The sequence below is a fragment of the Sander vitreus genome, chromosome 15 (assembly GCF_031162955.1).
Source record: "Sander vitreus isolate 19-12246 chromosome 15, sanVit1, whole genome shotgun sequence".
NCBI lineage: Eukaryota > Metazoa > Chordata > Actinopteri > Perciformes > Percidae > Sander > Sander vitreus.
The window spans coordinates 12,783,004-12,810,627 of NC_135869.1; the positions used below are offsets into that span (position 1 = coordinate 12,783,004).

Consider the following 27,624-nt stretch of genomic DNA (forward strand, 5'->3'; position numbering starts at 1 on the left):
ATCAGTCTTCATGGTACAAAATACTCTACAGGCTCTACAAAGCAAAACACCAGATTTATTCTTCCTCAAGGTATCAAACACCTTGTCCTTCTGTCAGACCTTCACCAGTTTACACAGAAGTCACGCTTCTATGCTCTGAATGAATTTGTTTCATGTCCTAAACGCTGGAGTAAGATTGAGGATTAAGACAAGTGGTGAATCTACAGTGTGTGTGTTCATGGTAGAGTGACACCTGAGAAATTTCAAAAACAATTTTGACAATGACTGTAGTTCATACAATTACTGAAAATCTTTTCCTTTTTGTTCTTTTCAGCTTTTTACAATTAACCGATTATAAATGAATATGTACGTATGAATAAATATATACCTATATTATTAAGACTTGTCTGGTTTTCTCTCTTGTGTTGAGCTTGTTCTCATTTCATAGCTAAAGGTTGTTGAGCAGCTCGTAGCAGCAGATGGCAGCAACGAGCCATCAGAATCAGAAAAGCTTTATTGCCAAGTACGTTTTTTTACACATACAAGGAATTTGTTTTGGTGTTGTAGGTGCAAGTCACACATCACTGCTGGTCTGATTTCAGCTCCCAGCTGGTGGCAGGGTTCAGCATCTATCAGCTATTCAATGAGTCCAATTTAATTTGCTTTCAGAGTAAAGTGGGGAAAACCACCTGGTCGCAGACTGGAATACATTGTTTATTTTAAAGGAAATCATAAAGGAATAGTTCTCGTATAAAAATTCAGGCAGTTATTAAATTATTTTTATGGTCAGTCCTAGCATTACTTTTAGTTTTTTAATGTCTGTTTGTATATGGAGCTATTCTTTAAAACACCACTTTGCAATGTTTGTTAAAAAAAAAGCATGTTAATTAGATGTTACAATATCTTTCTTTCTTTTCCCCTCATTTAACCAGGGCAAAGTTGCCATTGCCGACCAGGTCAGGTAGGCTAGGCAGCATCAAAACACACCGTGGACATGCTTAACTTTTCCTTTTCCTTACAGCAATTTAGATGAAACTGTAGTGCGTATTTGTCTCTTAAGATAAGAACTGGCATGGGGTGAATAGATGATGAATTGAAATATTTTCACATTTGTTCGTCTTTTTAAAACAATAGTCAGGTGCCCATATGAACATTGAATCATTTGCTTGTTCTAATTATTCCTCCTGTTCATGTTGGCCAATAAAAGATTCCATTCTAATACACTTCCAATGTAAGTGATAAGGAACAAAATACTGTACATAGTCCTCTTTCTGTGCAGAAGCATATTCCAAAGTTCATCTGAAGATAATGTGAGGCTTCAGCAGTCTGAGTTTGACAAAGCAAGTAGACATCATCCAAACAGTCTTTTTTTAAAAGAAGGGTTTAAAAGGTCTTTGGGGTGAATTTTGATTCAACATCATTTGCTCACAAGCACAGCTAGCTTGCTAATTTATCTGCAGAAGTCCTAAGAGCACCACATTTATCAGATGGCTGTGGTTAAAAATGTGACATGATAGACTTTTGGAGCTATGTTTCTGTGTGCTTACGTACACATGTCTTGAGGGTGAAAATACAGATGAACAATCAGTATCAATTTATTCCAGTGGAAGGAGCAGCAGCTCTGGTCCTGTCACTGCACCATGACGACCGCTGTCAAGGCTGGGATCTGTCTTCCGCCGCATGGGACTCATTTTGTTCCTCTCATCCTCCTATTGTTTCCACTGTTTCTAAATCACCAAGAGATCAATGTGTTTCCACTCCTGTTTTAATGTTCATTTTTAGCAGCCGTGTTCCGGCACCTGGGGGATCACATGGAGGATGAAAAGTGGGTGGCTCAGAGGGAGACATTTAAATGTAGCCCGTGTGTGTGTGTGTGTGTGTGTGTGTGTGTGTGAGACTGTTTCCCTCCTTCAGCAGTTTCTCAACTGTTCTGTGTTTTCTGAGTTTAAACACAGACGGATCAGACCACAGCTCACTGCACACCGCCCCACCAAGTTGCTGTGTTTCGGTTTATTTTTGACAGCAAAGCCACAGCTACACACACTAGAACAACTTTTGACTTGGCTTTTGTTTTTTTTCTGCAGAGTTCCTTTCTGCAGTCACTCTGCTATCTGCTGTGCCCTGGCTCTGATTGAAACAATAATGAATGTGATAACCAAGGCTCTCTCCCTCTCTCTTCCTTCTGTCTCTTTCTCCAACACACCCACGCACAAGGACTTTCTGAAAGCTTAGAGCAAACTTTGATGTCAGGCTTAGGTGAATTAATGCCGTGCAGATAGAAAAAACTATCACATTAAGAAGTCTTTCCTCCCTGTCTCACACTGTGAATGGTGCAATGTTTGCTTTGAATTTGCTTTAAAAAAAAAAAAAACACTAATTACCTAAACTCTCCCTGTCTTTTTCCTTCACCAGGTTAATACAAAAATCAGTAGCTGTGACCACAACCTTATTGCTTCATCTGATGTGTTCTAAAGGGGGCAATCAATAGAAGTGCACCCCAGGAGGCTGGTAAAACCAGGTAGGAGATTAGATTGCATTTGAAAGCAGAGGTACCAATCCTATGGCCTTATTGTAGCTGCTTTAAACAAATGTGTTTGACATGATGTATCTCTAACCCTGCAGGGCAGCACCTACATAGCAGCTACTGCTTCAGTATTTAGTGCTTTGGAGGGCAGGTGGGGAATGACAAGGAACTAATGATAACGGAGTAGTGTGGTTAAAACCTGTTTCCACTTCAAAAACAAACTGAAAGTAGTGCAGCTCATCCCATATGGGTCACTTTTCTGCTATAGGAGAAGATAATTCATTAAATAGACTGCAGAAAGTTCTGCATCCTATGTCACTACTTTAACATTCCTCTGACATTGATTCATAATAATAACATACTTTATGTTTTTATATGGTATTGCATCATGTAGTGTCTGTGGGGGCTTTAAAGTGGTCTGAAACCCCCTTTAGCCTGAACTATAGATAGATACATGGACAGGTACATGTGAGTATTTGATAAAAGCTTAAAGGCATTAATACACCTTGGAACTAGTTGGAATGATGTAGTTACAGTTCCCTTTCATATGTAGTTTGAACAGAGAGAGAAAATGAAGAGGGAACATCTTGCTTTTGTTACAAAGGTAAACAACATCCAATTCAATTCAATTTTATTAATAGTATCAAATCATAACGAGTTATCTTAGTAGACCACACTCTATAATTTACAAAGACCCAACAATTCCAGTAATTCCCCTCCTAGTTTCCATCGCCTCTAAGAGAAAATCAGCTCTCTGTTTGCGAATTGGGAGGTAGTCTATATTTGGGCTTAAAATAAACCCATGGTGAATTCTAAATTAATCCTGGCAGAGTTGTAAAAATTGACCCAATCATGCGCCTCAGACGCACGGGAAGGCGTGCCTCCGATTGCGCTTAAATTTAAGTCAGTGCTGTGGTGAAGGGCACAGTTCGCTTTGGATTTACACCCAGCCACGTCTTTCAGAGCACAAGCTTTGTTTGGATCTGATCTAATACCAAGATGATATTTCCACATCGATGTTTTGCTGTTGTGTTGTAGGACGGAATTGTGCCACATTGGAGTTGTCAGATGCGCTGTAAGGGACGATACATTTACCCGTACGTGAGCCTCAATCCTAAATGCTAGCCCTTGCATGGCATGAGCGAAATATAAACAGCTGGCGTGTGTGTATGTATGTGTGTTTATGAACTGTTTAATCAACCTGTAGTTGGAGAGCAAATGACCATAAGGCGTCCACCTCGCAGCGCGTACAAATCACTGTGATGTGGATCTGTTTCACTTTGCCAAGCTGTGTATGGCTAAAGCCGGAGATTTCCTACCGACTGGACACAGTTTGAGGAGATAAAAGTTTGTTTTTGTTTTGTCTGTGTCTTGAACGACTTTTTCCATTCCGGTGTCGATGATGACTGAGAACAATGACATGGAGAGCAACTCTCAGCTCCAGCGCTGTCCAAGCACCATGTCCATCCAACCGATGTCATCCAAGGCAAGTATCCACATTGAGCTTTGTTCCGTAGTTTACACTCATCTCTATTGTCCCACAGTTTATACTCTAATTTCTGTAACGTGGAGAAATAAGACACTTAACTTTGCATTGAAGCTTCCGCCACACACGGAAAGCAACTATTGTATTGGCTAAATAAGAAGAGAGATTATTTTATTATTACCTGTTATTTTGCGGTTTTGTATTCCTCCTCCTTATTATTCTACCGGTTTATGCAATATTGACGTCAATTCTTTACAATTGCAGTTGTATTCATCATGACTGCGTCACTGTAGTGTAACATCACACGTAAATTGTGATGTCACTCTGTCTGCCCATTTCTGTCTGCCTCTTCAAATTCACTTCCTACACACACACACACACACACACACACACACACACACACACACACACACACACACACACACACACACAAACACACACAAAGGGGATTTATGCTTATTATTAGATCATAAAATGAATTTTAATCAGTGTATTAGAAGAATGGTTACAATTAATGCTTACAGATTTATTGTTGGAGCTATTTGCTTTTTGGTGATTACTGACAAAGTCATATTTTCCCCCACATTGCTGCACTCACACATTGTCAAATAACTTGTTCCTGTATGCAGCAAGAAAGTTTATATTGCAATACGGATAAATGACCACATTTATTTATATGTGCGTTGTGTGCCTAATATGCAGAAATGGATCCCTTTTACAGTGTTGGCCTGCCTGAGCCTCAAGTGTCCTTACAAAGTGTCCTTATGATTCCATTAAATGTGTTGACTTGACTGTATAAACAAAGATTTCAAGTGCAGGAGCTGTGAAAGCGTTCTCAATGCCGGCTTTTTAATGGAAGGCTTTTAGGAAACTTGATTCATTAGGCCCAAACACTTGATACAACTTTCTCTCAGCTGAGTGTTTGTCTCCACCTCATGCCTCCTCTCACTGCCCACGCACAAACGCACACATGCTGTGGACATGTTTGAAGCAAGGTGACACCTTGTCCTCTGTGAGAAGCAGGAAAGTTTGCAGTTATAGTGAGCTATCTTCAGTGTGGTCCACTCCAGTTCTACACTCCTCACCAGCTGCTACCAAGAAAAGTAAGGCGATATTCTGTTCCAAGCAGGACTGATTAGTATTCACATTAATCATTGGTCAGTTTAGCCACTTCACGACCATTTACACCACAAAGTAATCTAAACTAAACAGTAGCTCCTTGCCGCTGGAAGGGTCATGAATTTGCAACCATATATGAGTATTTTAAGGACTCTTGTAGGAGAATCTTATAGTTAATGTCAGCTTGGCTCTTTTATGTACAGATGCGGTCCCAGTATATTAAAAATCCTTTACATCAATATTCCACCCATATCTATTTTAAACACTTAATCAAGACCATTTCTGAAATAAAAAAAACACGCCACAGGGTTTAATTTTTGAAGGAATCTAATCAGACTCATAGCTGTGTGTCCATGGTGTTTTTAATTATAAGGATGACAAGGAGCTTGCTCTGAAAACAGATGCTCCCTGACGGTGCCAGAGGATTAAGAGGAAAGGAAGCATGGACTTTCTCTCTGGCTCCCAACAATGTATCATAGTCTATTGTTCTTTGTTGAGTGCTGTTTGATCTCTCAGGGTTGGTGATGTTTTGGGAGCCCTTTGTGATGTAGGGTCAGGTAAACCTCTTTTTTTAGATGAGTGCACAGGACAATCTCTGAGCGCAGAGATATAAGGACTTAATTGATTGGCCCATTTGTCAGCTTGCCAACTGTGTGACAAGAACATCACAATGCATTCATGTGTCCCCTTTGGATTCTTCACCAAATCTTCACTCAATATGAGCACTTAAACACCCACACAGCTGGTTGAGTGATAAAAGGTGACTGGAATTGCCTAAAGTGTGAAAATAAGAACTTGCCGCAGCTCCAAAGCAAAGTGACAAGTAATCATAAACCACAACAGTTTGTGGCCAAGTCTAGCAGTTTTGTAAAGGTGATATTTCAATCTGGTGCTTTTTTACACAGGACAGTGTTAATTGTAGTCATCTACAGTCACTCAGCATAGTGAATGCTGAAGTGTTGTGTCTACAGGGTACACTTTGATGATTTCTAGTGTCAATGCTGTTATTGCACAAGTTAATCCCCCAACATCTTTGAAACCATACATACTTTTAAGATCACTTCACATTTCATTAAACATCAATTCACTTTGTCTTCAGATGAAGGGAGATTACCTGATCTGGATCTGGAGAGGCTGGATTGGGTCAAGGTCCTCATTGATTAATGTAAAACCCTTACTGCTGTGATGTTTATTGATGTGACACTGCAGGGAAAGGTGCGAGCTGTTGAAATACTGGACACTAGAAGGCTAAAAGTAGCTACAAAGAGAACTAGCTGTGTATCTATTTGTGTATCGCTGAGGAGGGGAAGAAAATTATCTGTTAGGGAGATTCACTTGTCGCCACCGATGCTCACTCAGAAATAACATCCTCCTCCCCTCGTCAGATACTGACATTGTGTTGTGCTTGGGGTGTTTAGTGTGAACATTGATTGGGTGAGTAAAAAATGGGTGGATGGGATTAGCTAAATGTTGGGGCTAGAAATTGCAGTGAGAGAAGTGGTTATATTCCATGCTACTATTTCACACAGTTTCTTTTTCGTGAAACAATCATAGAGAGAGGGAGAGAGACGTCTGTGTGTATGAGCAAGCACGTGATTGGCTGCCTGTGCGTGTGCGTGTGCGTGTGTGTGTGTGTGTGTGTGTGTGTGTGTGTGTGTGTGTGTGTGTGTGTTTACATGCATGTGTGATAGGGACAGAATGGTGGAAGCAGCCTGTGATTATGCATCTCTTATCTCGTATTCAAAGAGGGAATTTGCCAGGCTGCCGAGCATGATAATGACAAACTTTAGCCAAGAAGGGAAACGTTGGGACATAAAACTGGTTCACAAAATATAGTTGTATGATAAAGACTGAACTAAAGCTGTTTGCATGCTGTGCTCAGAGATTTAATGATATGTACATTTTTCTGTTGTCCTTTTACCTCTGTTTAATCACAGTTTCCAGTTTCCTGCCTCCTTATTTAAGTTTTACATCACCTGCCCAAAACAATTTAAGCCACACAGTGAGGGTGTAAATAATTGTATCATGTAACCAGGCACCTCAGGATGATCATTTCCTCTGAAACCACTGACTTACAACTGGATTGAGCCAGGAAACTGCGTCTTTCACAGCAGGGTTATCCTTCTTGAGACTGAAATATCCTCACTTAGAACGAGGTCGGACACTGTGACGTCTACCATGGAAGAAAATAAATTATAGAGTGACTGGCCTCAAAGGTGGGGCACAACGCAGGGGAGAATTTTAAAGTGGAAATTACAGGGTACACAGTACAATATTGCATTCACATGCTCTTTGTTGAATTGATACTGTATTTAAAACTGTGGAGTGGAGTGTGTATATCCGATGCAGTGGCTGTTTTTTTTCCCCCATTTCCTGCTTCACTTTTTCCCTTCTGCTGCTGACTACACAAAGGTGACATGGTTTAGGAGTGAACACTGATAGTGGTAGAATAAGAGAAATTTGGAAGAAAAAAAAGAATTAGCACAAAACTGTCTGTTTTTACACCCATGCACACCTTGCCACTCTAGTGATGTACCTGTTGATTTTTAGAAAGCTGCAACAATTGGGTGATGCAGACCCTACCACCAAGACCTTTTCACCAGATTCCACACAGAGAGAGTGTTTGTTTATTTGGACCGTTACGACCTCTGAACGAAGAAACAGCTGGAATTATACTGGATAACCTTCATTTGAAATGTTATCTCCTGGGTAAATCATTCAAAACAGTCCACACTAAAAGATATTATGGCCACAAGCTGTATTTATGGTCACATTCCCAGTGGGACTATGCTTTTGTTGCTCAGTCTTGACCTCTGGACAAGCTGGAGCATCCCATATATATCTCAGCCCTGTGGGCCCTGGCCTCACTAAATTCTGATGGAGGGAGTAAGAGCCACATATTTGGATGAAATAAAAGCTTTATTATTGAATTATGTCTGCCCAAACCCTTATGTCCCTCTATGGAGCATTGATTTTGGACATTTATGTTGGCTATATGTGAGAACAAGTTGAAGTTGATATATGGATCGAAGATGTGAAAATTATGGGCTTTTACCCATCCGCTGAGACAGCTCGTCAAAATCTGGTCTGCAGCTGTGAGATTGTTGCTGCTTGAAGAACATTGACTGTGCAGGTGCATCTCTGGGCAATGTTTTGCATTTTGCATGGCCTTGCGAGTCATTTGTGAATGATATGAATAATTTATTGAGAGAGAAACTTAAGCAAGCTGAACTAAACCCAAATGTTTCTTTTGGAAGAGAAGCATTTTCTGCAGATGAAAGGCTTCACTTAGTACTTGTAAGAAGTGCAGTTGGTAGAGACATGAAAGAAGATTCAAAAAGACAGTTCTCTTGACAGGCATTGTCATTAAATTACAAGGGATCAGTAAAACATATGGGCCTAGATCATACATCACAACCAGGGTATAATCTGTGGCTAACAGAAATGACGTGTGACCCGAATTGAACGTGGAATTGAACTCAGAAGTATGACGCTCTCAGCTAATGTTCAAATGGAAGCTAATGGGACTGCTTTTTAGGCTCACACACTGACAGATGATTAGATTAGCTGTAATTGAGACATGTGCTCTAGCCGAAGCTTCTATGCCAGCACTCATCTGCTCTGATTGAAAGAGCTCGGCTCAACACTGTGATGAAAATATGGAGACGTGTGTCAAGGTGCACCATTAACAAACATGATTTTTAAAAAAATGCATACCACCTTCTCATAAGGCATTCTTCAACTTCAAGGTTTCTACGGTAAATAGATTGTTTGTAAATGTTTTATAAATCAGTAATAACATTTGGGTTGCCAGGTTGTGAAAAATCCTTTTGGCTGGTGTATATCCTCCTTCAGCCTAACTTAATCTAGCTCTTCAATTCATCAACAATATTTACTGGAGAATCAGAAATCTCTGAGCCTTTACTAATGACTTACTAACATTTATAACTGCAGAATTGATGGCTTTTTAGAAAGTGAGTGTCATGAAGGTTCATGAGATCTTTAGAGCATTATTACCACTCTAATAAAGTATAAATAAATGTTGACAAAACAGTCTCACCACAACATCCATTTGTAGCTTTTGGGATCTTTTGATTGTATCACACTATCTTCATCAGCAGATGGAGTTTGCCCAGTTACTTTTTTTTTTGATTGATCCTTAGTGGGGAAATTACAATTTACACTCTGTTGGTTAGAACACACTACACTGCCTGAAATACACACACATGCTCAGGTCCTATACATGCACAAATGGAGAGATGTCAGAGTGAGTGGGCTGTGACTGCTGGACAGGCGCCCTGAGCGGTTGGTGGGGGTTCGGTTCCTTGCTCAAGAGCACCTTTGCAGTGCCCAGGAGGTGAACTGGCATCTCTCCAGTTACCAGTTCACACTCCGTACTTTGGTCCATACGGACTGAGCTACTGCCACCCCAAAGTTATCAAACAATAAAATGACAGATGTTGAAATTTCCATTTCTCTGGGCAACTTCAAAGAAGCTAGTGTGCCGATTTTACACATTAAAGTCTGTTTAAAGGGTGTAAAAATATGTAAAATACCCTCAAGTGAGTCGTATTGGCGTCGGTTGGGTCTGAGCAGGTAACAACACGTTTTATTTTAATTGTCATAGGTATAAATGATTGCTGGTAGTTTTTTTTTAGATTACACTGAATATTTCTGAATCTTCAACGAGAGGGTAAAAACTGGAAATCAATAGTCAAAGACATGAGTTGACTGTTTGTATCAAGTTAATTACAACTTTATTAGAGACAATATACATAGCATAACCCCATTCTGTGCACCCACAGCTACAATAGCAATATAATGTATTGTATTAGTAACCTTTGCTTAGTTTGTCTTCATAAGTGTAATCTGATGACAGGAAATGTCTAATAGAGATTTACAGGAAGCATATGCACTCAGTTACATAGACTTTATCTTGTATCTTGCTCTACATCCATGTGTGCCTCACAAACACACACACAGACTCAAATAGACAAACTGTTTTCATATCTTATTCCCAGACACGCGGAGCTGTAAACAGCATGTCTCTGTAAAGTGATTATGTTTGGCACTGAGCAGAGAGCAAGCGCAGACAGGCAGACAGGCAGAGAGTGTGCATGTGGCGTGCTGATTATCTGTTTGTCTGTCTGTGTTGATCCATTCTTCTCCTGCGAGACAACCACGCCCTCATACTGCTCTCCCGCTTCCACTGCATGTCAGAGTAACAAATGGCTGCCTATCCCTCGGGAAACGAGCATCATCTGTTCACAGAGCCAGAGGGAAACATCAGCCAATCAATGATAGATGCTTGTTCTGTTTTTGAAATGCAGCAACCATCAATTATTGAATACTGTTTGGTCAATGCAGCTTACAACATACATGCACGGCTGGTTATGTCAATACACATGAGAGAGGGTACACGCAGTTTTAAGTTGTTGGATCTTGTAGGCATGTGAGGAGGGATGCAGTGACCCCTGTAGTTCAAGCCTGTGGCACAATCAATCTGTCCAAAGAGCAGACTTCATCAGATAAAGAACCCTAGAGATAGGCTGTTTATAGATGATAATGCTGTGTAAACTGTCTTGTTTCATTTCCTCACAATAGCCCCCCTGCCACCACTACCAATAAAATGCCATTTACACACAGCAGTTCTTGATGTAAGGCCCTGGGTGGCTTATCTTGTTTAACCATGGGCCAAATGCACAACCTGCCCTATTAAATGTGACTGTGTGAAAGATATGCTTGGTCTCACTGAATGGAACATACAGGTATCTTAGCGCTTAATGTGTCGTTTCCATATGAGGTGATATTGCATTTCATGAGTCACCCTCTTTCCCCATGGTGTACAGATCAGAGCAGAGTGTTGTGTTTATGGATGCCAGAATATTGCCTGTGCTGCCCTGAGGGTGTATTGGACATTTGTTATTGCTCCCAAATGTGTCGCTGCATTCTTGTTTATCTTGTGTTTATTCTTAGTGTACCCTCTTATTCTCTGTCTCTGTCAATGTGTGTGTGTGTGTGTGTGTGTGTGTGTGTGTGTGCAGCTCCAGAAACTAAAACGCTCGCTGTCCTTCAAGACCCTCATGCGCAGCAAAAGTGTGGAGAACTTCTTCCAAAGGTCCTACAGCGACGCTCGCCTGCCTGAAGATTTCATCACTGACCTGCCGCCTCCTTCTCCTCCACTGCTGCCTGGCTCTCCTCTCGTCGGCGACCGCTCACCATCCATTTCACCATCTCTCAGCCCCAACCCCTCCATCTCCTCCCACTCCCCCTCTCTCAGCCTTTCCCCATCTTTGCCCATCAAGCCGCCCCGACCTCAGATTACCCACTCTTTCCAGGACCATGTCTTTCGCAAGCCCACTAACTGCCAGCACTGCAAGCACATGATAGTGGGTAAGGTCCTCAATCTACTCCCTGGACTGGTGTTCACATGATTTCTGGCCTCCCTGTCTGCAAACTGGAGAACATCACATATTGTGCTTACGACATTAAACATTGTTATAGATATAGGGACAATGTTTTATCACCACAGCAGGATTTAGGAGTCTACAACTCCTTGGTGCAAAAATGTCAAACTACTCCTTCAAGTATGGTAGCACAAACATAATAGCATCACTTGTTTCAAAGAAAAATCCCAAATTATTATTTTTTTTCTACTCCATTTAAGGGAAATTAAATATTAGAATTGGACTGTGTTTTCACTGCAGCTCTCTCTGTTTACATGTGAAGAAACAATTAGATTACAACAGGGATTTCTATGGTGCAGATGTGTGAAGGCTCTCATCCCTAATTTGCCACTTGTATTAACTTCTAGCTGATGCTAGTATTACTGCTGAACTCTACTTCCTGTCACTATGATTGATTACAAACTCCAACCTGCTCTTCTGCTTTTGGGCCTGTGGTGTAAATTCTGCATGCATTGTGAGTTTATTTGTGTAATGCATCACCTCGCTCAAGCCCTACTCCTCTGCAGTCCCTGAACACATTCCAGCCTCTGTCTCCTTGTTAAGCTGATGAAGTAGACTCAATTTTTCCTTTTCAAAGTAAAGGCAGTGTTTTCACTGAGCCATGCATTTTGTTTTATCAATGTTTTTGCAATGTCATCCCCATCTACAACAAATCCATGAATCTATTTATCTTTTGTTTGTAGGATCAACCCCTTAACCTTTAAAAACATTCAAAAATCAACAGAGGATTTCTCATTGCCTAACAAATGAGGGATACACATCTCAATATTCAGAGGCTTTTTATCACTGAAGTGCTTGAGAACAAAGATGAAATAGCAAGATGACTCAGTGCCAAATCGATTTTGATTGAAATATCTCTTGCTGGTTTCCAATCTTTCCATGTTGTTTTGGAAGAGGAGCAGTTGATTATGAAGCTGTTAGTGTCAGTGCCAGCTTAATAAAACTGGGACAACTCTTGATTACACTATCTACCTGAGCGGAGGGAAACCTGCTCATATGATCTGAAGGCCATATTGCTTTGTTAGGACTTTCTACCTTTTGCAGATCTGCGGCCTGCTGTGTATTTCTTTTATAGCGGCTGCCTCCGTGTCTGTGTCCTCTGCATCCATTCTCTTATCTCTGTCCCTCTCTGCAGGAAACTCCAAACAGGCCCTGCGGTGTAAAACATGTAAGATGGCTGCTCACCTGTGGTGCACCTCAGAACTATCGCAGCAGCTATGTCATGGGAAGGTGCGGATACACTCACAGAAGTTTCGTGATTTGATTTGATGCCCTTATATATAACACTGGCAGCTTTTTTCAACATGGTGTGCAATTTACTTCACATCAGACAGTGTGGGCAATAATGTAATTTAGATTTCCTGTTTTTGAAGTTTGTGTGTGTGGTAATTCATGTCTTTGTCTTTTCAGCCATGGTGTCTACCCAGTTCTTCAAACGCAACAATCTAGAAAAAAAAATCATTTCTATCTGATATCATAAAGAATCTCAGGAAAATATTCAGTTCTCTTCAATTTTAGAAGAGATATCCTTAAAGGAATCATTCATAAGCCAGCAGCGGTTAGCTTAGTTTAGCACAAAAACTGGAAACAGGGGAAAACAGCTAGCCTGGCTCTGTCTGAAAAAAACTAAATCTGCATATTGTCACTATTTACATACAAAATTACATAACCCCTAACAACATCCGTCAAAACAACAAATTATTTTTAATTTTAGGGAGGTTATGTGCCAGACTCTATCTTGGCTAGGGGCAGTTACTTTCTGGAGTATTTGCTAGTTGCCTGGCAACTGCTTCTAGCCAAGAAATTGTCCGGCTCAAACCCCAGTAAAATGACAAATTTAAGGATAAAACAAACAAGCTATACAGTAACATGTTAATTGATTACCTTTAGATTTGCTGGTATGCATGATTTTGTTACCTTCAGACAGAAGGTTAGCAGGCTAGCTGTTTCCCCCTGTTTCCCGTCTTTGTGCTAAGCTAAGCTATGCTAACCTTTGAGTATTTTTGATCTCATGTACGTTTTTGAGGCTACAAAGAATAGTTTAAATTGTGTTGCAAAAAAGTCCTTATCAATTAAAATAAGGGAAACCATGGATACATTCAGTAACAACTTATCTCGACTAAAGAGGAAGCAAAATCTTTTTTTGCATTGATGAAGAGAATGAAAATGTCTACGTCTAAACCACAGAACAAACTAGCTCTCTGATAGTGTGTTTATCTAACAACACAAGTTCCTCTTGCTAAGTCCAGTCTAACCTCCGATTTCTCTGATTTCCCCAGTCATTTTTAACAGCCAGATTACAAAAACACCAGCGTCAATAACAGTTTGCATTGCAATCATGATTTGAATAACCTGAGCAGAAACATTGTTACCATGGTTACTTTACCATGAACCTGGACTGCACAATTGTACCTGCACTTTGAAATTAATTTGATTTGTTTGATGAAACAGTCTTACAGTAAGTAACCTACAATGTTTAAATAAAAAAAATGAAAAAACATTTGACACAAACACTGGAACCCTCTTGACCTGAGGAGTGTAGTGCACTAGGCAGCAAATTGGGAGTGTTTCCAGACAGAGCTTCTGTGTTCATCCTCTAGTGCAGGACATTAGCACACAGCAAGAGGCGAGACCTTCTGAGAGCACTTCTTAGGAGCACTGTGTTCAAAACGGCTGTGCAGTTTGATAGAAGATGGGAGAGATAGGGGAAAGATAAAATATCATAAGACCAGAACCCGGGTATCTTTACAGGAATAAAGGTGTCACAGAGTATTTCTCTTATCTACAAACTGAGTGGCTTATTTGCAAGTCAAGGCAAACTGATATCTGAGTGCAAAATTGCACCCATGCGGACACACACACACACACACGCACGCACGCACGCACGTGCACGCATGCACGCACGCACACACACACACACACACACACACGCCTTTGTGTGAGCCATGTGCATACTAGTAAGTGGTTAAGTGGATTTATTGTTCGTAATTAGCAGCAAAGAGAGCTACATGTTGCTTCGGTTTGTGACTCAATGTCAGAAATGAGCTCTTTTCCTGCAGTACACCATACTGTGTGTCTTGATGTGTTTCTGACTCCATGAATGTCCTAAAACCACTACATAGAACCAGTTCCCCATCAGATCAGCCTATAAACAAGAAGTAAACTAAAAATAATCCTTCTGTTCTCCTCCATTAGTCTGGAGCGTTCAAGCGAAACTTCAGCTCGCCGATGCTCGTCAATGACCAATTGTCTGTTGTCAAGGAAGTTAAACCAAGCCAAGGTGAGCAAACCTGAGTGTGTGTGTGTGTGTGTGTGTGTGTGTGTGTGTATATATGTATGTGTTTTATGAGTGAGTGCAAATGTGCATCGTTATGTATGTGTACCTTGTGCTTTTGTTTTGTGATGTTGCTCTTGTCTAGCCTTTTGTTTTTTTGTCGATTTTTGTGTGCTTGTGCATGTATTGTAATAAAACCAGAACTATCTCCATCTCACCTGACACCCGAGGAGCATGAAGTGGGAAAATATAAAGAGGAAGAACAAATTCAGCTTCTCTTGGAGGCTGGCGGACGGTCTGCACCCTGAAAGTATGTGAAAAAGAAAAAAAAGAAAGAAAGATATATATATATATATATATATATATATATATATATATATATATATATATATATATATATATATAACTTCTAATGTTTATGATTTTATATTTCTGTTCATGCTTTGTACTGTATATTCTTGGAGAGATGGAGGGTATTACTTATTATTGTCTGGCACTTCAGTTTGCTGCCTATTTTCCGATTGGTCTAAGTCCTGTCTAGCTCTCTTTATCATTACATTCACCTCTATTTCACCAACAATTACATTTTGAATACAAATCACATATTTACTTGGTGGCATGCAATTACAGAAGCTAACAAATCTGACATTTGCTTGTTGTCTCTTTGTCAAGTAAACGCGCTGAAAGCTAAAACGCTGTGGTCCAAGCTCAGACTGTTGTGTCCTAAAAGTACTTGAATCTGTTCTTCCTTTCATCATCATCTCTGAATACCAGCTTGATTTTCTTTGTCATACATTTTGGATGAACATCTGTGTAAGTGATACAGTCCTTCATCTCACATACTGTATGCCTCGCTGAATCAGGATTAGCACCTTATGCTGTCACTTCCTTGCACTATCCATGAATCAGGGTACAATTAACCTACAGCTCTGTTATCACCCCGAGCTGCACACCATGACGCCTGGGACGCTGCCAGGGCCAGCTGAGACTGCAACTTGCCAACCTCACAATCACACATTGCAAAGAGACCTCATAATTATGCTAACTAAAGGCTTGGTAAAATACCAAGCTCGTGTTTGCACACATTAATATTAGTTTTATTTGTTTTAATGAAAGGCTTTACTTACACACCCTGTGATTTCCCATCAACTGCCTTTTGGCAAAGCAGTTTATTGTGTTATATTAAACCACATTTATGAGGGCGAGAGTCTAATAGCTGCAGGAGTGAAGTACTTATAACAGTCAACGCTCTAGGTTGCAATCTTTCAATGACAATTCAATCTGATTAGCTACCAATTGAAATGTATGCAAGGATTTGTTTCTCTATTTAAACAAGAATAACAGCTGTGTTGTTAAGGTGAAAAAAAGGATTGCCTTTGATTCAGGCAGAAGGACTAGTTTAAGAAAGAAGACCCGTCTGAATAATGTTGTTAGGTCTAAAATATCATTCACTAGTCAAACTGTGGTTGTTATTGAATGTTTAAGCTTTTAGTTTGTCATAGTTTGTAAGTAACCTCAAGTCACAAAGTTCATTAAAGCACATGTGAAGACAGATGAAGCCAAATCACATATAGAACTCTCCTTTCTGCACTGAAATAAAGCTGAAGGTCTGAGAATAATTATTTTTTATAGAGGATTATAGTGTCTGAGCATGACTTTGCCACTGTTTACTCGCTTCTCTTCACCTGTAATGAATTGCTCTTTGTAGAAATACTTCCTCCCTGCTACAGTCAATTTAAAACACACATAAGCTGTATCACCTCGAAATACTTACACCAGTCAGACTAAAGGCATTCTTGTTGCAGAATTTATGTTAGCATTCCTGTTTCATTTATCACCTATTTGACGAGAGCATGGAGACACTGACCTTAATATGAAACTGCAAATCATTACGACTTGATCCTGCACAAACACACACACACACACACACACACACACACACACACACACACACACACACGCTTCTGGCCCCTCGGAAAAAATCATTCTGCCTTCCATTCAACTCGTGTTGAGCTAGATGGAAAAAGGAGCAGGACATTTAATTCCTAACTTCAGAAATACTCTGCTCATCCAGCACTGCCATCTACATGGAATGTAGCAATGAAGGATTTCCATATTTTAAATCATCTCTTATTCCCTTTCTACTCAACTACAGCTCCAGATGCTTCATTTTACGGCTATTAAAGCAAGACACATGTCCTGCCAATAAGTAAATGTATAAATAAATCAAAGCATGTAGAATTATTGAAATGTCTTCATGTCTCCTTAACTTTTGACTGCTGTCCTCTGTCTGATCTAAAGTGGGTCACTTTGGTCCACTGAATACAGTTAAATTTAGACCCTCTGGTTTCTCCAGATTGGCACAATAATAATGGTGTACAGTGTAATCTCATTGTGTAGTCCAAATTGTGTGTGGAGTTGTCTGCGTGAATCTTTTTTATTTCTTATAATAAAGTGAAAATACGTGTGTGTGTGTGTGTGTGTGTGTGTGTGTGTGTGTGTGTGTGTGTGTGTGTGCGCGTGCGTGTGCACATGTGGTTTCAGAGGCTGCGCGGATGCGTGTAGACCCCGTGTATGCCGCCTTGCGCTACGGGACGTCCTTGGCACAGATGAGCCGCTCCAGTTTTGGCAGTTTGTCAGAGTCACCAACACGCAGCCTGGTATGACATCATCACCCTGTGGTTAGGGGTTGAGGACAGTTGCCATAAAGTTTTTACGACATTGGTCAACTCACTGGTGAAGTATTGGGACCATAGATAACCTATTGGGACCTAGTTTTTAAACTTTACAAATCATCAACAAATATTTGCTGGATGATATTAAAGATTACTAAGGATTAAGCTTTAAAGGAATATTTTGACATTTTGGGAAATACTTGTATTCCCTTTCTGGCAGAGCATTAGATAAGAAGATTGATAGAGTGGTATCAATCTTCGAGACTGTCCTCCCCAAAAAACGCTCCCATAGGTTGTTTGATGCAAGCAGCAATTATGACTCATATTTACCTTTAAAGTGGTGGAGCCCTCTAGTGGCTGTAGTAATTATGATGGTAGCAAAGTAGAAAGTAATGTGACAAAGCATAAGAGTGCCAAGTTTTGCATAAGGAGGGGTCAAACATGAGTTTGAATCCCGTTTGAAAATAAAAGTAAACAGCGACTTTGTTTTAACTTTACGGAACAAACAAAGCTACGTCATGTTCAGTGTCACGTGCGTATATGGAAGTGAATTAAAATCAGATTTTAACCCAGACCACGATGTTTTTCAATTTTAACTAAGATGTTTTTGTGGTTAAGCATAACCAAGCTGCAACGTTAACGACATTAGAACCACCACCGTAACATCCTCTGACAGAAAACGCTCCTGTGGGTCGTTTTAGAGAGAACAAAACCTATATCGTCGTATGGTTTGGAGGACTTGTTGCAATCTCATCATCTAACGAATGAGAAAGATAAGAAAGCAAATGAGGCAACGTAATTCCCAAAATGTCAAACATTTGCTTGAAAATAATTCATTAAAGCCTTTCAAAAGTTTCCTCTCTTTGAGGTCATGCTAGTCCCCTACTTACTGTAAATCTAACTTTGCCCATTGTTTGTTATAATGAATCTATGAGGAGCATAATGGATGACACTGATCTCTGTGTTCTTCTTATTAAACATGTAGTTGAACCAGTGTGCAAATCAGGGCTGGACTGGGACAAAAAATTGGCCCTGGCATTTTTGGCCCAGGCGGCCCACACCCACTGTGATTGGTCAGACACATTCCCTGCAGACAGTCCTCTTAAAATATGCGTGCATTCTTATGATATGAGTTACCTAGTGTTCTGTGTTCATGTGATCGTTTTGGATCCTTCAAGAGGGGTCTCAAGACTTATCTGTTGATCTTACACTTAAATAATTAATTACTTCTTAGTTATGATTTGTATATTTATGGTATTTTTATTATTGATATTTGATATTGTATTGCCATTATTGTTATTATTACTGTTTTACTTAATGTTGGCTTAGCAACTTTAAAAAGTGTTTACTGTTTTCATATTTTTTTTATATTTTACATTTTTCAATGTAAGCTTTAATGTTACAGCCAAACTGCTTGTTGTCGTTATGACGTGAAGCGCGCACACACACGCGCGCACACACACACACACACACACACACACACACACACACACACACACACACACACACACACAGCCTCCCTCCCTTCCTGAGAGTCCCTGTTAATTTGCCTACTCCTTACCGCGTCGTCAACTACTCTCTCTTCCATCTTTTCCTCACTCGCTCCCCTCGCTCGGCCCTGTCATTGTCACTCTCCTCCTCCTCGGCTTCTTCCCTGTCATGATGTAGATTATGCTTCTCCGTATAGCCATCCACCTCTCCTCCTCCTCGGCTTCAGGTAATGCTGATGTTGAAGCAGCTACTACAGCCCCAAACATGTCCGAAATTTTGGCATATTTTGAGGAATCCGCCTGTAGATTATTAATCTTTTTCTCCCGTAATTTCTCTGCACCTCCCTTGCGCTCTGGTGGTTGTTTAACCATTTTAACGTGGATGCTAAACTTTCAGCATAACTATTGCAGCTCGTGTCTCAGGGCCGGGAGGCGTGGCAATAGTGGGATTCGTAAATGTGCGGCTCGGAGTGGGGGGTTCCTGGATTTGATTGGGTCAGGCCAGTGCCAATAAAGAAAATTAACCAATGGGCCGCTGTGAGTTCTTTATGGGCCGGCACGGCCAAAAAATAAATTAAAAAATTAAAAAAGGCCTATTTATATCGGCAATTCGGCCCAAAAGTGCGTCGGTCCACCGGGAAAATGCCCGGTATGCCAGATGGCCAGTCCAGCCCTGGCGCAAATCTTCCTAAACCCCCCCCAAATAGGCTATGCAGATCCCGCTACACCACTGAGAACTACTGATCTGTGTGCATTCTGAATGATTCAGAGCAGAGAAAAGTGTTACTAGCACTATCAAATGCATTCTCTTTGACATCCCGGTGCTGACATTTCATTTTTTTCTCTTAATTTCCGTCTTTGATAAGGGGGAGGGAGGTGAGGAGATGCAGCAGAGACAGTGCAGCATGGAGGAAGACATAACTCAGGAGACAGGGGGTAAACACTGCTGTTTGTCTGTGTCTCCATTTATGTGGATAGGCATATGTGCTATGTGGGTCTATGTGTGTCTATGCATATGTGTGTCTGTGTGCGTCTGTGTGTGTGTGTGTGTGTGTGTGTGTGTGTGTGTGTGTGTGTGTGTGTGAGAGGGATTTACTGTGACAAATGACATGCCTGATTGCATATGTGTGGGTGAGTGCATGCCTGGCACCTTCAAAGAAAATTTCTCGCCACCCTCAGACACCCCTGTCCCTGACATTGAGATCGAGGAGGAAGGCGAGAGCGGCAGCCAGGCTCAAACTTCAGCAGAAGATGAGACTCCAGCAGAAGATGAGACTCCTGCAGAGGAGAGCAGTGTGATGGTACTACTCTGTTTAATCCCCCTGTGCAGACTGTCACCCCTTGTTGTTTTCCTCCTCGAGCGTGTATTCCTATCTTACTACCTCCCCGTCCCTGTGTCTCCCTGTGTCCAGGTGCCCAAGCGCATTGAAGTTCACTCCATCCACACCTATGTAGCGCTCTACAAGTTTCTGCCTCAGGAACAGAATGACCTGGAACTTCAGTGAGTAAAAGCCAAACAGACTGCCTACTGCACGCATTTTCATTTGTGTGCACAGATAGGAGTGCTTGTGTGGTATTTTGTTTTTGCTATTGTGTACATGAGTGCATTTGCTTTGTCTGTATTTTTGCATGGTGTCATGCAGGATGAAAATGTCCCCACAGAGGACAGAGCCAGGGCGCCCTTAAGGACAACTAATTATAAACTGGAAGCCCATCACTGTCCCCTTTACAGAGCTAGCGACTGAGCTGTGTTCCCAGCAGGGGAGAGGATAAAGACACTGAACAACAGAGATGAAAGGGTGGACAGACATAAGGGGAGATGGCATGGAGCTGAAGATTATCATAGGCAGAGAGAGAGAGAGCAAGAGGATGGGAGAAATAGGGAGAGAAAGTTAAGTGTGAATGTAGTATATAGTATAGTAAAAGCTATATAAGATGATGATGAAAATAGAAGAAAGGAAGGACAGAGCAGTAAAATGAGGGCAGGATGTGTATGTGTGTGTGTGTGTGTATGAATGGTTTGGCGGACAACAGGTAGATCCGTGGGACTGTGCTGTGGCTCTGTGTGTGTGACTGACCAATATGTGAACTAATAAAAGCATAATGAGTCTCTGTGCTTCTGTCTAGGTTTGACTAGTATGGACTGCAGAAGACAAAACCTATACAATATTTTGGACAAAAGTCATGAACAGACAGTAGTTTGTACTCATACCGAGTATCTTTAAAGTTAATGATTTTTATTTGAAAGAAAAAACGAGAAGATGTTTGAATATATATATATATATATATATGAGCACAACATAACCAAACAATACATTTAGGTTGTGCTCCTGGGAGAAACCTCAGTGAGCAGAATAATTGTTTTGTATTTCATAAATGGCCAGTACCAATTTAAATATATGGGTCTCACCTCACCATAGTTGGTACATTCGTGTAACTGTGTGCTTGTGTACGTGTTTGTGAGTGATGATCATATAGGGCAGTAGTGAGAGCAGACACCCAGGAGACGCAAGTACAGAAGTTTTCTTAAAAGTTTGTTTACTTGCAGCAAGTAGAGTCAGTTTACAGCACTTCAGCATAAGTACAGAAATTGACTGTATATAGGCTTTCACAGTAGCTTTTTATAGGAAAAAGGGAGTAATATCACACAAAGAGAAACTTTCTTATCTCTGGTCAGGCTTGATGTCTCCTCCGCATGCCCTGCCCTCAGGGGTTTTCTATGCTTTCCACAAGGTCAGTGATAATTATGATTATCACATGAGAAACAGAAATGGATGCACAGTTTCTTATGCAAATAGCTTAACACTAAAATGAACCAGACTATAGCAAGCGTAACCTTTCTAACATAAGTGCATTTGGGACAGCAGTTTCTACCTGTGTAACTAGGACAGTGTACTACATTGTGTGAATGTGTGTGTGTGTGTGTGTGTGTGTGTGTGTGTGTGTGTGTGTGTGGAAAAGTATTATTTAAAAAAAAAAACTGGTTACATCATTAGCATGCAGGCCAGGTTGGCTGCAGAATAGGTCCAGCCTTCACCACTGCAGTAGACGCTACAGAGTCGTATTTCACGTAGACCTCATGACTTTGGTGTGTTGGCTGCTCTGTAATCTCTGCAGAGGGACACAAAGCCTCATTTTAACCTTCACAGCTTTGTAACCGTGGGTACAACAGCTTTCTGTGGCAGTCTGGCAATGTAATCCTTTGTCCTCACACTCAACTCTCTTTTCTTTTTTTTTTGCTTGCCGCTCTCACTCTCTCAACCCCCTTCATCTCCCCATCGTGTATCCCACTCTCGTCTCCCCTTTTCTTCTCCGACTCAATCACTGCTCCCCTTCATGCCTACTTTTTTCATCTTCCTTCTTATCTTATCTCCTCCTCTAGTCCCGGTGATCGTGTGCAGGTCACTGATGACTCTAACGAAGAGTGGTGGAAGGTGGGTAATAAATCATTTGCAACCATCTGTGTGTGTTACCTGTGTTCTTCATAATGTGTATTTGAGCGCACTACCCTGCCTCCACAGACATAAATAGAACATAATTTCCTCCGAAAATTACCAAAGAGTTATCACAATGAATTTCACTAGTTTTGCAAGCTCAAAGAGGTCTTTATTGAGTCTGTAATGAGCTTCTCTTGTTCCTGATGGAAACAAATGTGCATCTGTGTGGGTCTGGGTTTTCCATCACAGACAAAGAAAAATGCACGCAGACTTAACTAAAGAGCAGAGTCTGTGTATCTTCCATCAGTGGACCAGTATTTACTAGCACTTATGTAGCCTAAAGTGAAGCTGCAGTCATTACACACTTTAAATCAACACTGCCGCTCTGAGGAACCATTAAATTAGGTATAATTTGTGAATCATCTGTTCATCGCTAATGTATGGTTTGTGATTCACTTAATATACATAATATAAAATAAACACATCAACACCTAAGGTGGAGGGTGATAAACTGTGAAATATTGCTGCATAATTAGGTTTACTCAAACATCATCTGTTTTCACCAGCAAGCAAAACGCCATAATCTGCTGTTTCTTGAATTGCATGTAAAATAAATCTGACATTAAGGTAAAGCAGTTTGTTTGCATTTAAAAACAATTATTATAAGACGTTTTAATTTGTGTAATTTCAGTGTTCCTTCTTCATAAGTTGTTTCTACACTTGTCTGTGCAGCCACAATGAGTCATCACTGCACAGACAGAAATGTGTTGCTGTCTGTGTCACTGTGTTTTGCATTTCTCATTACTATTCAGAATGAAGAAACCCGTTGTTCCTACTGACCTCACAGAGGATGTCAACTCTGAAACATATCAATAAGTTCAGAAATGGTCAACCAGTCTAAACATCTGTGTCAGACAAAACAGACATCCATCTGGCTCATCTTCAGCCAAACAATGAAAACTAATATAAAGGGACAGACCCGATGAATCAGTAACCGTAATAAAAAACAGCTGTGAAACTAATTTAGTACTTTATTAACAGTATGTATTGTAATGTCATCGTGACAACCAGTTACATTTCAAATGTTGACTGATTGTACTGTTCTTCCGTGTTTTTTCAGGGCAAGAGTGGCGACAAAGTTGGCTTCTTCCCTTCCAACTTTGTGCAGAGGGTCCGGCCAGGAGAGAGAGTGTGGCGGGTCGTCCAGGGCCTTCCTGGCAACCGAGAGAGAGGACACATGGCCGTGAAGGAATCCCAGGTACGCTAATATTATCGTATCGTTTAATTACTTATTCTGCTGTTCTTCTTACTCTAATTTATGTTTATACCCCTTAAAGAACTACACTGACATTTTGAATCATTTAGTTTGTGATCATAAGGTTCCGTCTATTTGTGGTACCCACAATATCCTGTGCAGAGTTGCAGGGGGCTGGAGCCCATCCCAGCACACTCTGGGTGAGAGGCATGGTACATCATGGGCAGGGTGTGATCAAAGGATTGGCACCAAAATAATCTCTGTCTGTGTGTTGACACAATAAAGCTCATTATTTCCATTTTTACAGACTTTCAGCAAGAAATTACACTAACGGTTAAGATCACTTTAAAATCAAAGATCACACCACTTTTTACCCACAATGTACGCGCGCCCCCCCCCCCCCAAATGTGTTGTAGTGCATTGTCACCATAGTTTACATTTAGAGTTTCTCTTCATCACAGGTCAGAAAATCTTATCGTACACAAATAAGCTGCTGATTACTTATTATATAGTATAGTATTATTAAATTCCCATTGTTTACCCATGTTTTGTGTTGTTGATTTAGCTTATTATTTCACAATTTATTTCTATTCATAATGAATTCTGAATTAAATTAAGATATACTAAGCATAAATATGTTGAATAACTGTAGGCAACTGGCACTAACTGTCAGCATGTTTATTCATTCTGTTGGCACTGTTCAAGCATACAAGATTATGATTAGGGCTGTCAAACGATTACATTTTCTTAATCGCAATTAATCGTTGAATTTCTATAGTTAATCACGTGTTTTATCACATGATTAAAATTCTATTATCGATTTTAAGATTTGTATTTGTTTATTATATATTTAATCTAGTCACACATTTGAATTTAACAACAACTTTGAATGCACCACAAGGCTGTAAATTACCAGTTTCATTGAATGCACTGTCTGTGTTTTCCAACAACAGCAGCTGCAGATTGTTACCAAAGCCCGTCTACGGAAAGCCGTTCCACTCCCTTTTCAGCCCCATTGTACCGAATTTGGTTGCAGTTCCACCAGAGTTCCACTGGGGGTGATCGCGGTCCAGTGCTAAATGAATGGGACTCTATGGAGCTAGACGGCTAAATTTGTCTCTTTCACCTGATAGCCGTTGAGAAATCTCAGATTTGATTGTAGTTTTTGCAAGTTCAACATGGATTATAGGTCAAAAGTTGAATGAACGAGTACTTGTGTCCTTTCGATTTCTTACAGGTTGAGTCATTGTTGTTTTAATACGATTAAAAAAAATTAACGCATTATGCCTCCATACCCACCTATGTTCTTGAAGATCTATTGTGTCAAATTTCTTAAATTTAGAAATAGTTTTTTAAAGATAAATCTGGTCTTATATTTCAGAATCTGTTACTTTATTGAAAATAGAGCAACTGAGCGTCTGCCTTCTCCTTTCAGATCTGTGTAGGGAAGCGAGAAGACGGCGAGGTGTTTCTGAGGCTGAGCAGCGGGAAGAAGAGAGGGCTGGTCCCTGCTGACTCCATAGAGGAGATATGAGCCTCTGTGCTCAAATCACCATCCTTCCACTTCTACTTCCCCCTGGGAGTCACCCATCTTCATGTCCCCTCCTCCACCTGGCGCTCGGCAAAACGAAAGCCGCAGCCTTTCCAACAAGTCCTGACTAACTTTAACCAAACACACTTCTGCAAAGAGCTGGAACCACAGCCCCCTTGGACATGTGGTTTCCAGTTGATTTGATTTACTTTCTTTAATAGAGTGTACAGTCATGCAGTAGTCCTGCTCTTAGAAAGGAACTTTTTTTCAGCAGTCTAGTTTTATCTTTTCAATACAAACATCAATTTTTAGTTAGAAAAAGGGTGCACAAGTCAGAAATGCTTTAAATATGCTTGCCAGATGCCAGTTCACATCTTTTTTTCATCCATCAAAAAGATGTCTACCAACGTGGGAGGAGGCTGAGTCCTGTCATGGGAACATGACGCCTCTGTCAGTGTCCTTTTCTTTTTTCTGCCCACTCCACATGTCTCATCCCTATCTGCTCATGTCAGGGTCTCTGGCCTGAGGACTGATATCAGCTAATGGTAGCTACACAACATGAGGCACGTGCCAAGGACAACGACTACCAGCCAGAGAACACTGCTGCCTTTCAGACAGAGAGGAGAATCAGATGAAAGGAGTAGACACGATCCAAAAAACCTCAGCAGTGTCAGGCTGAGTTTTGACTGCATTCGTCATCTTGAGAGGAAATGTGAAGCCTCTGAGGATCTCTACACAGGAAACTTAAACAACCATTTCCCGTGACGTTTTCATTAAAAATAACAATGAAAATATGGCATAAAAATGCGTCAGCATTTTTTTTATTTCTGGTAAGAGAGCATAAATCAGCCGGTAGACCCCATGCTCCACAGAAAGGTCAACTCAACAAATTTTGCAAAACAAACTTTCCCTTTTTTCTTGTTTTTATCTATCTACAAGACAGGAACTTAAACCTGAAGGAACTGCTGGAAAAGTGTTCCTTGCCTTTTCTTTTTAGTTAATAGCATATCCATACAGGAATACATTTTGGTGCAAAGTATCTTGTTGATAACTCAGCAGTGATTGTCTAGGGTCTAAATCTGTTGTCTTACTGTTTTAAGCAAAGATGATGCAGGGCAAATCAAAAGGAAGGCAGGTAAAACTTGCGAGTCTCTCTAGAAAAAACAGGGAGGGTGGTCCTCCCTCATATGGCTGGTTGTTGTGAGTACTGAGCAAGACCTTCCAAGTGTAGCAGTGGCAGTTTCTGTTCTCCTGTTTTCACATAAAGGAGCTTGACGGGCATTAAAGGGTTGTTTTTCTTTCTGCAGAGACCCGCCGAAGAGCTGCAGTGGGTGTTGCAAATGTTGCACAGCATTATTACATGACTTCACTAGAGCTGGAACAGTGGGAAACAAACGGCGACCAGTCTGCCAGAAAAACAACACAATGGGGATCTTTCTGACCATGACAAGGAGTCTAAGTTTCACTGACAGCTTGGAGGAGGATGCAGGGAAACAGAGGGAGGAGGAGGTGTAGTGAGAGGAATGACATCAGTGTTGAACCATTATGAGTCAGTCTGTGCATGCAGGTAGTGGGGTGCACATGAGTGCACCAGTCATCATTGATCAAATGTCAGCCTGTCATCTCCATATTCTACTCCCCGTTTGGCCTCTCTCATCCTCTCTTTACTGCTCAGTTATGACATGAAGTGAAGGCATTTTTTTCCCTGTACTGTACATATTGATGGTTTAGACACCTTGCTCCAGAGAGAGGACACTCCACTTGCGTCACGAACATAAAGAATGCAACAGTGGAATGATGGCACTGCAAATGATGAAATAATTTAACTAAATAATGTAACTCGTATGTCTTTCAGACCACAAAGATTAAGCTAATGTGATCCTTCTTTAGTCTACATTTTAATATATGTGAAAGCATTTAGAGACTGTGAGACATAAGCTTCTCTTCTTGTAATGATGAGAATAGCACTTTATTTTGTGTCATCTTAATAAGTTGTCCTATTTGTTGAGGTATCTCCTTCATAGTGATAGCTTTCATATTTAACAATATTTTACCTGCAACTTCACTTCCCTATAGAGCTCTTTGGTCAAAGGGCTGATAGCTTGTCTATGTGCGTCAGATTTATAATATATAATATCAGAGATGGAAAAAAACTGAGAATTACACAGCAGCATAAACAATATGACCATCCTGGACAAAAATGGCGTCAGAGCAGAACTGGATTTATGATTTCTACCCATGTAAACACTTTGTTATCTTACATTGTACCTAGTTTTCTGTAGCATCACATGTCACACCTTTTAGGATTCAAAATGTTAAGTATGTGTTTGGATGTATCCTGAGTCCAGAGTCATTGGTTGGCCACATACCTTAATAAAAGATATTTA

At 40.6% G+C, this 27,624-nt stretch overlaps 1 protein-coding gene across 2 annotated transcripts; it reads left to right on the plus strand.

Annotated features, from left to right (window-relative positions):
- Window positions 1-3,424: 3,424 nt before the first annotated feature.
- LOC144530596 (SH3 and cysteine-rich domain-containing protein 2-like) lies at window positions 3,425-27,624 on the plus strand. Of its 2 annotated transcripts, XM_078270219.1 has the most exons (11): window positions 3,425-3,989; window positions 11,153-11,501; window positions 12,711-12,805; window positions 14,771-14,855; window positions 17,394-17,509; window positions 19,881-19,950; window positions 20,194-20,315; window positions 20,427-20,515; window positions 22,397-22,448; window positions 23,572-23,709; window positions 25,142-27,624. In XM_078270219.1, exons 1-11 carry the CDS (start codon window positions 3,903-3,905, stop codon window positions 25,238-25,240), a joined length of 1,302 nt encoding a protein of 433 aa, XP_078126345.1. In that variant the 5' UTR covers window positions 3,425-3,902; the 3' UTR covers window positions 25,241-27,624. The 2 variants fall into 2 exon arrangements, with proteins under 2 accessions (XP_078126345.1, XP_078126346.1); XM_078270220.1 differs by lacking the exons at window positions 17,394-17,509; window positions 19,881-19,950.

Coding starts and splice junctions, on each gene's coding strand:
- LOC144530596 (XM_078270219.1), top strand. CDS start 3,903: ATGATGACTGAGAACAATGACATGGAGAGCAACTCTCAGCTCCAGCGC. Junction 19,951..20,193: donor CATAACTCAGGAGACAGGGG/GTAAACACTGCT, acceptor CGCCACCCTCAG/ACACCCCTGTCCCTGACATT. Junction 22,449..23,571: donor CTAACGAAGAGTGGTGGAAG/GTGGGTAATAAA, acceptor GTGTTTTTTCAG/GGCAAGAGTGGCGACAAAGT.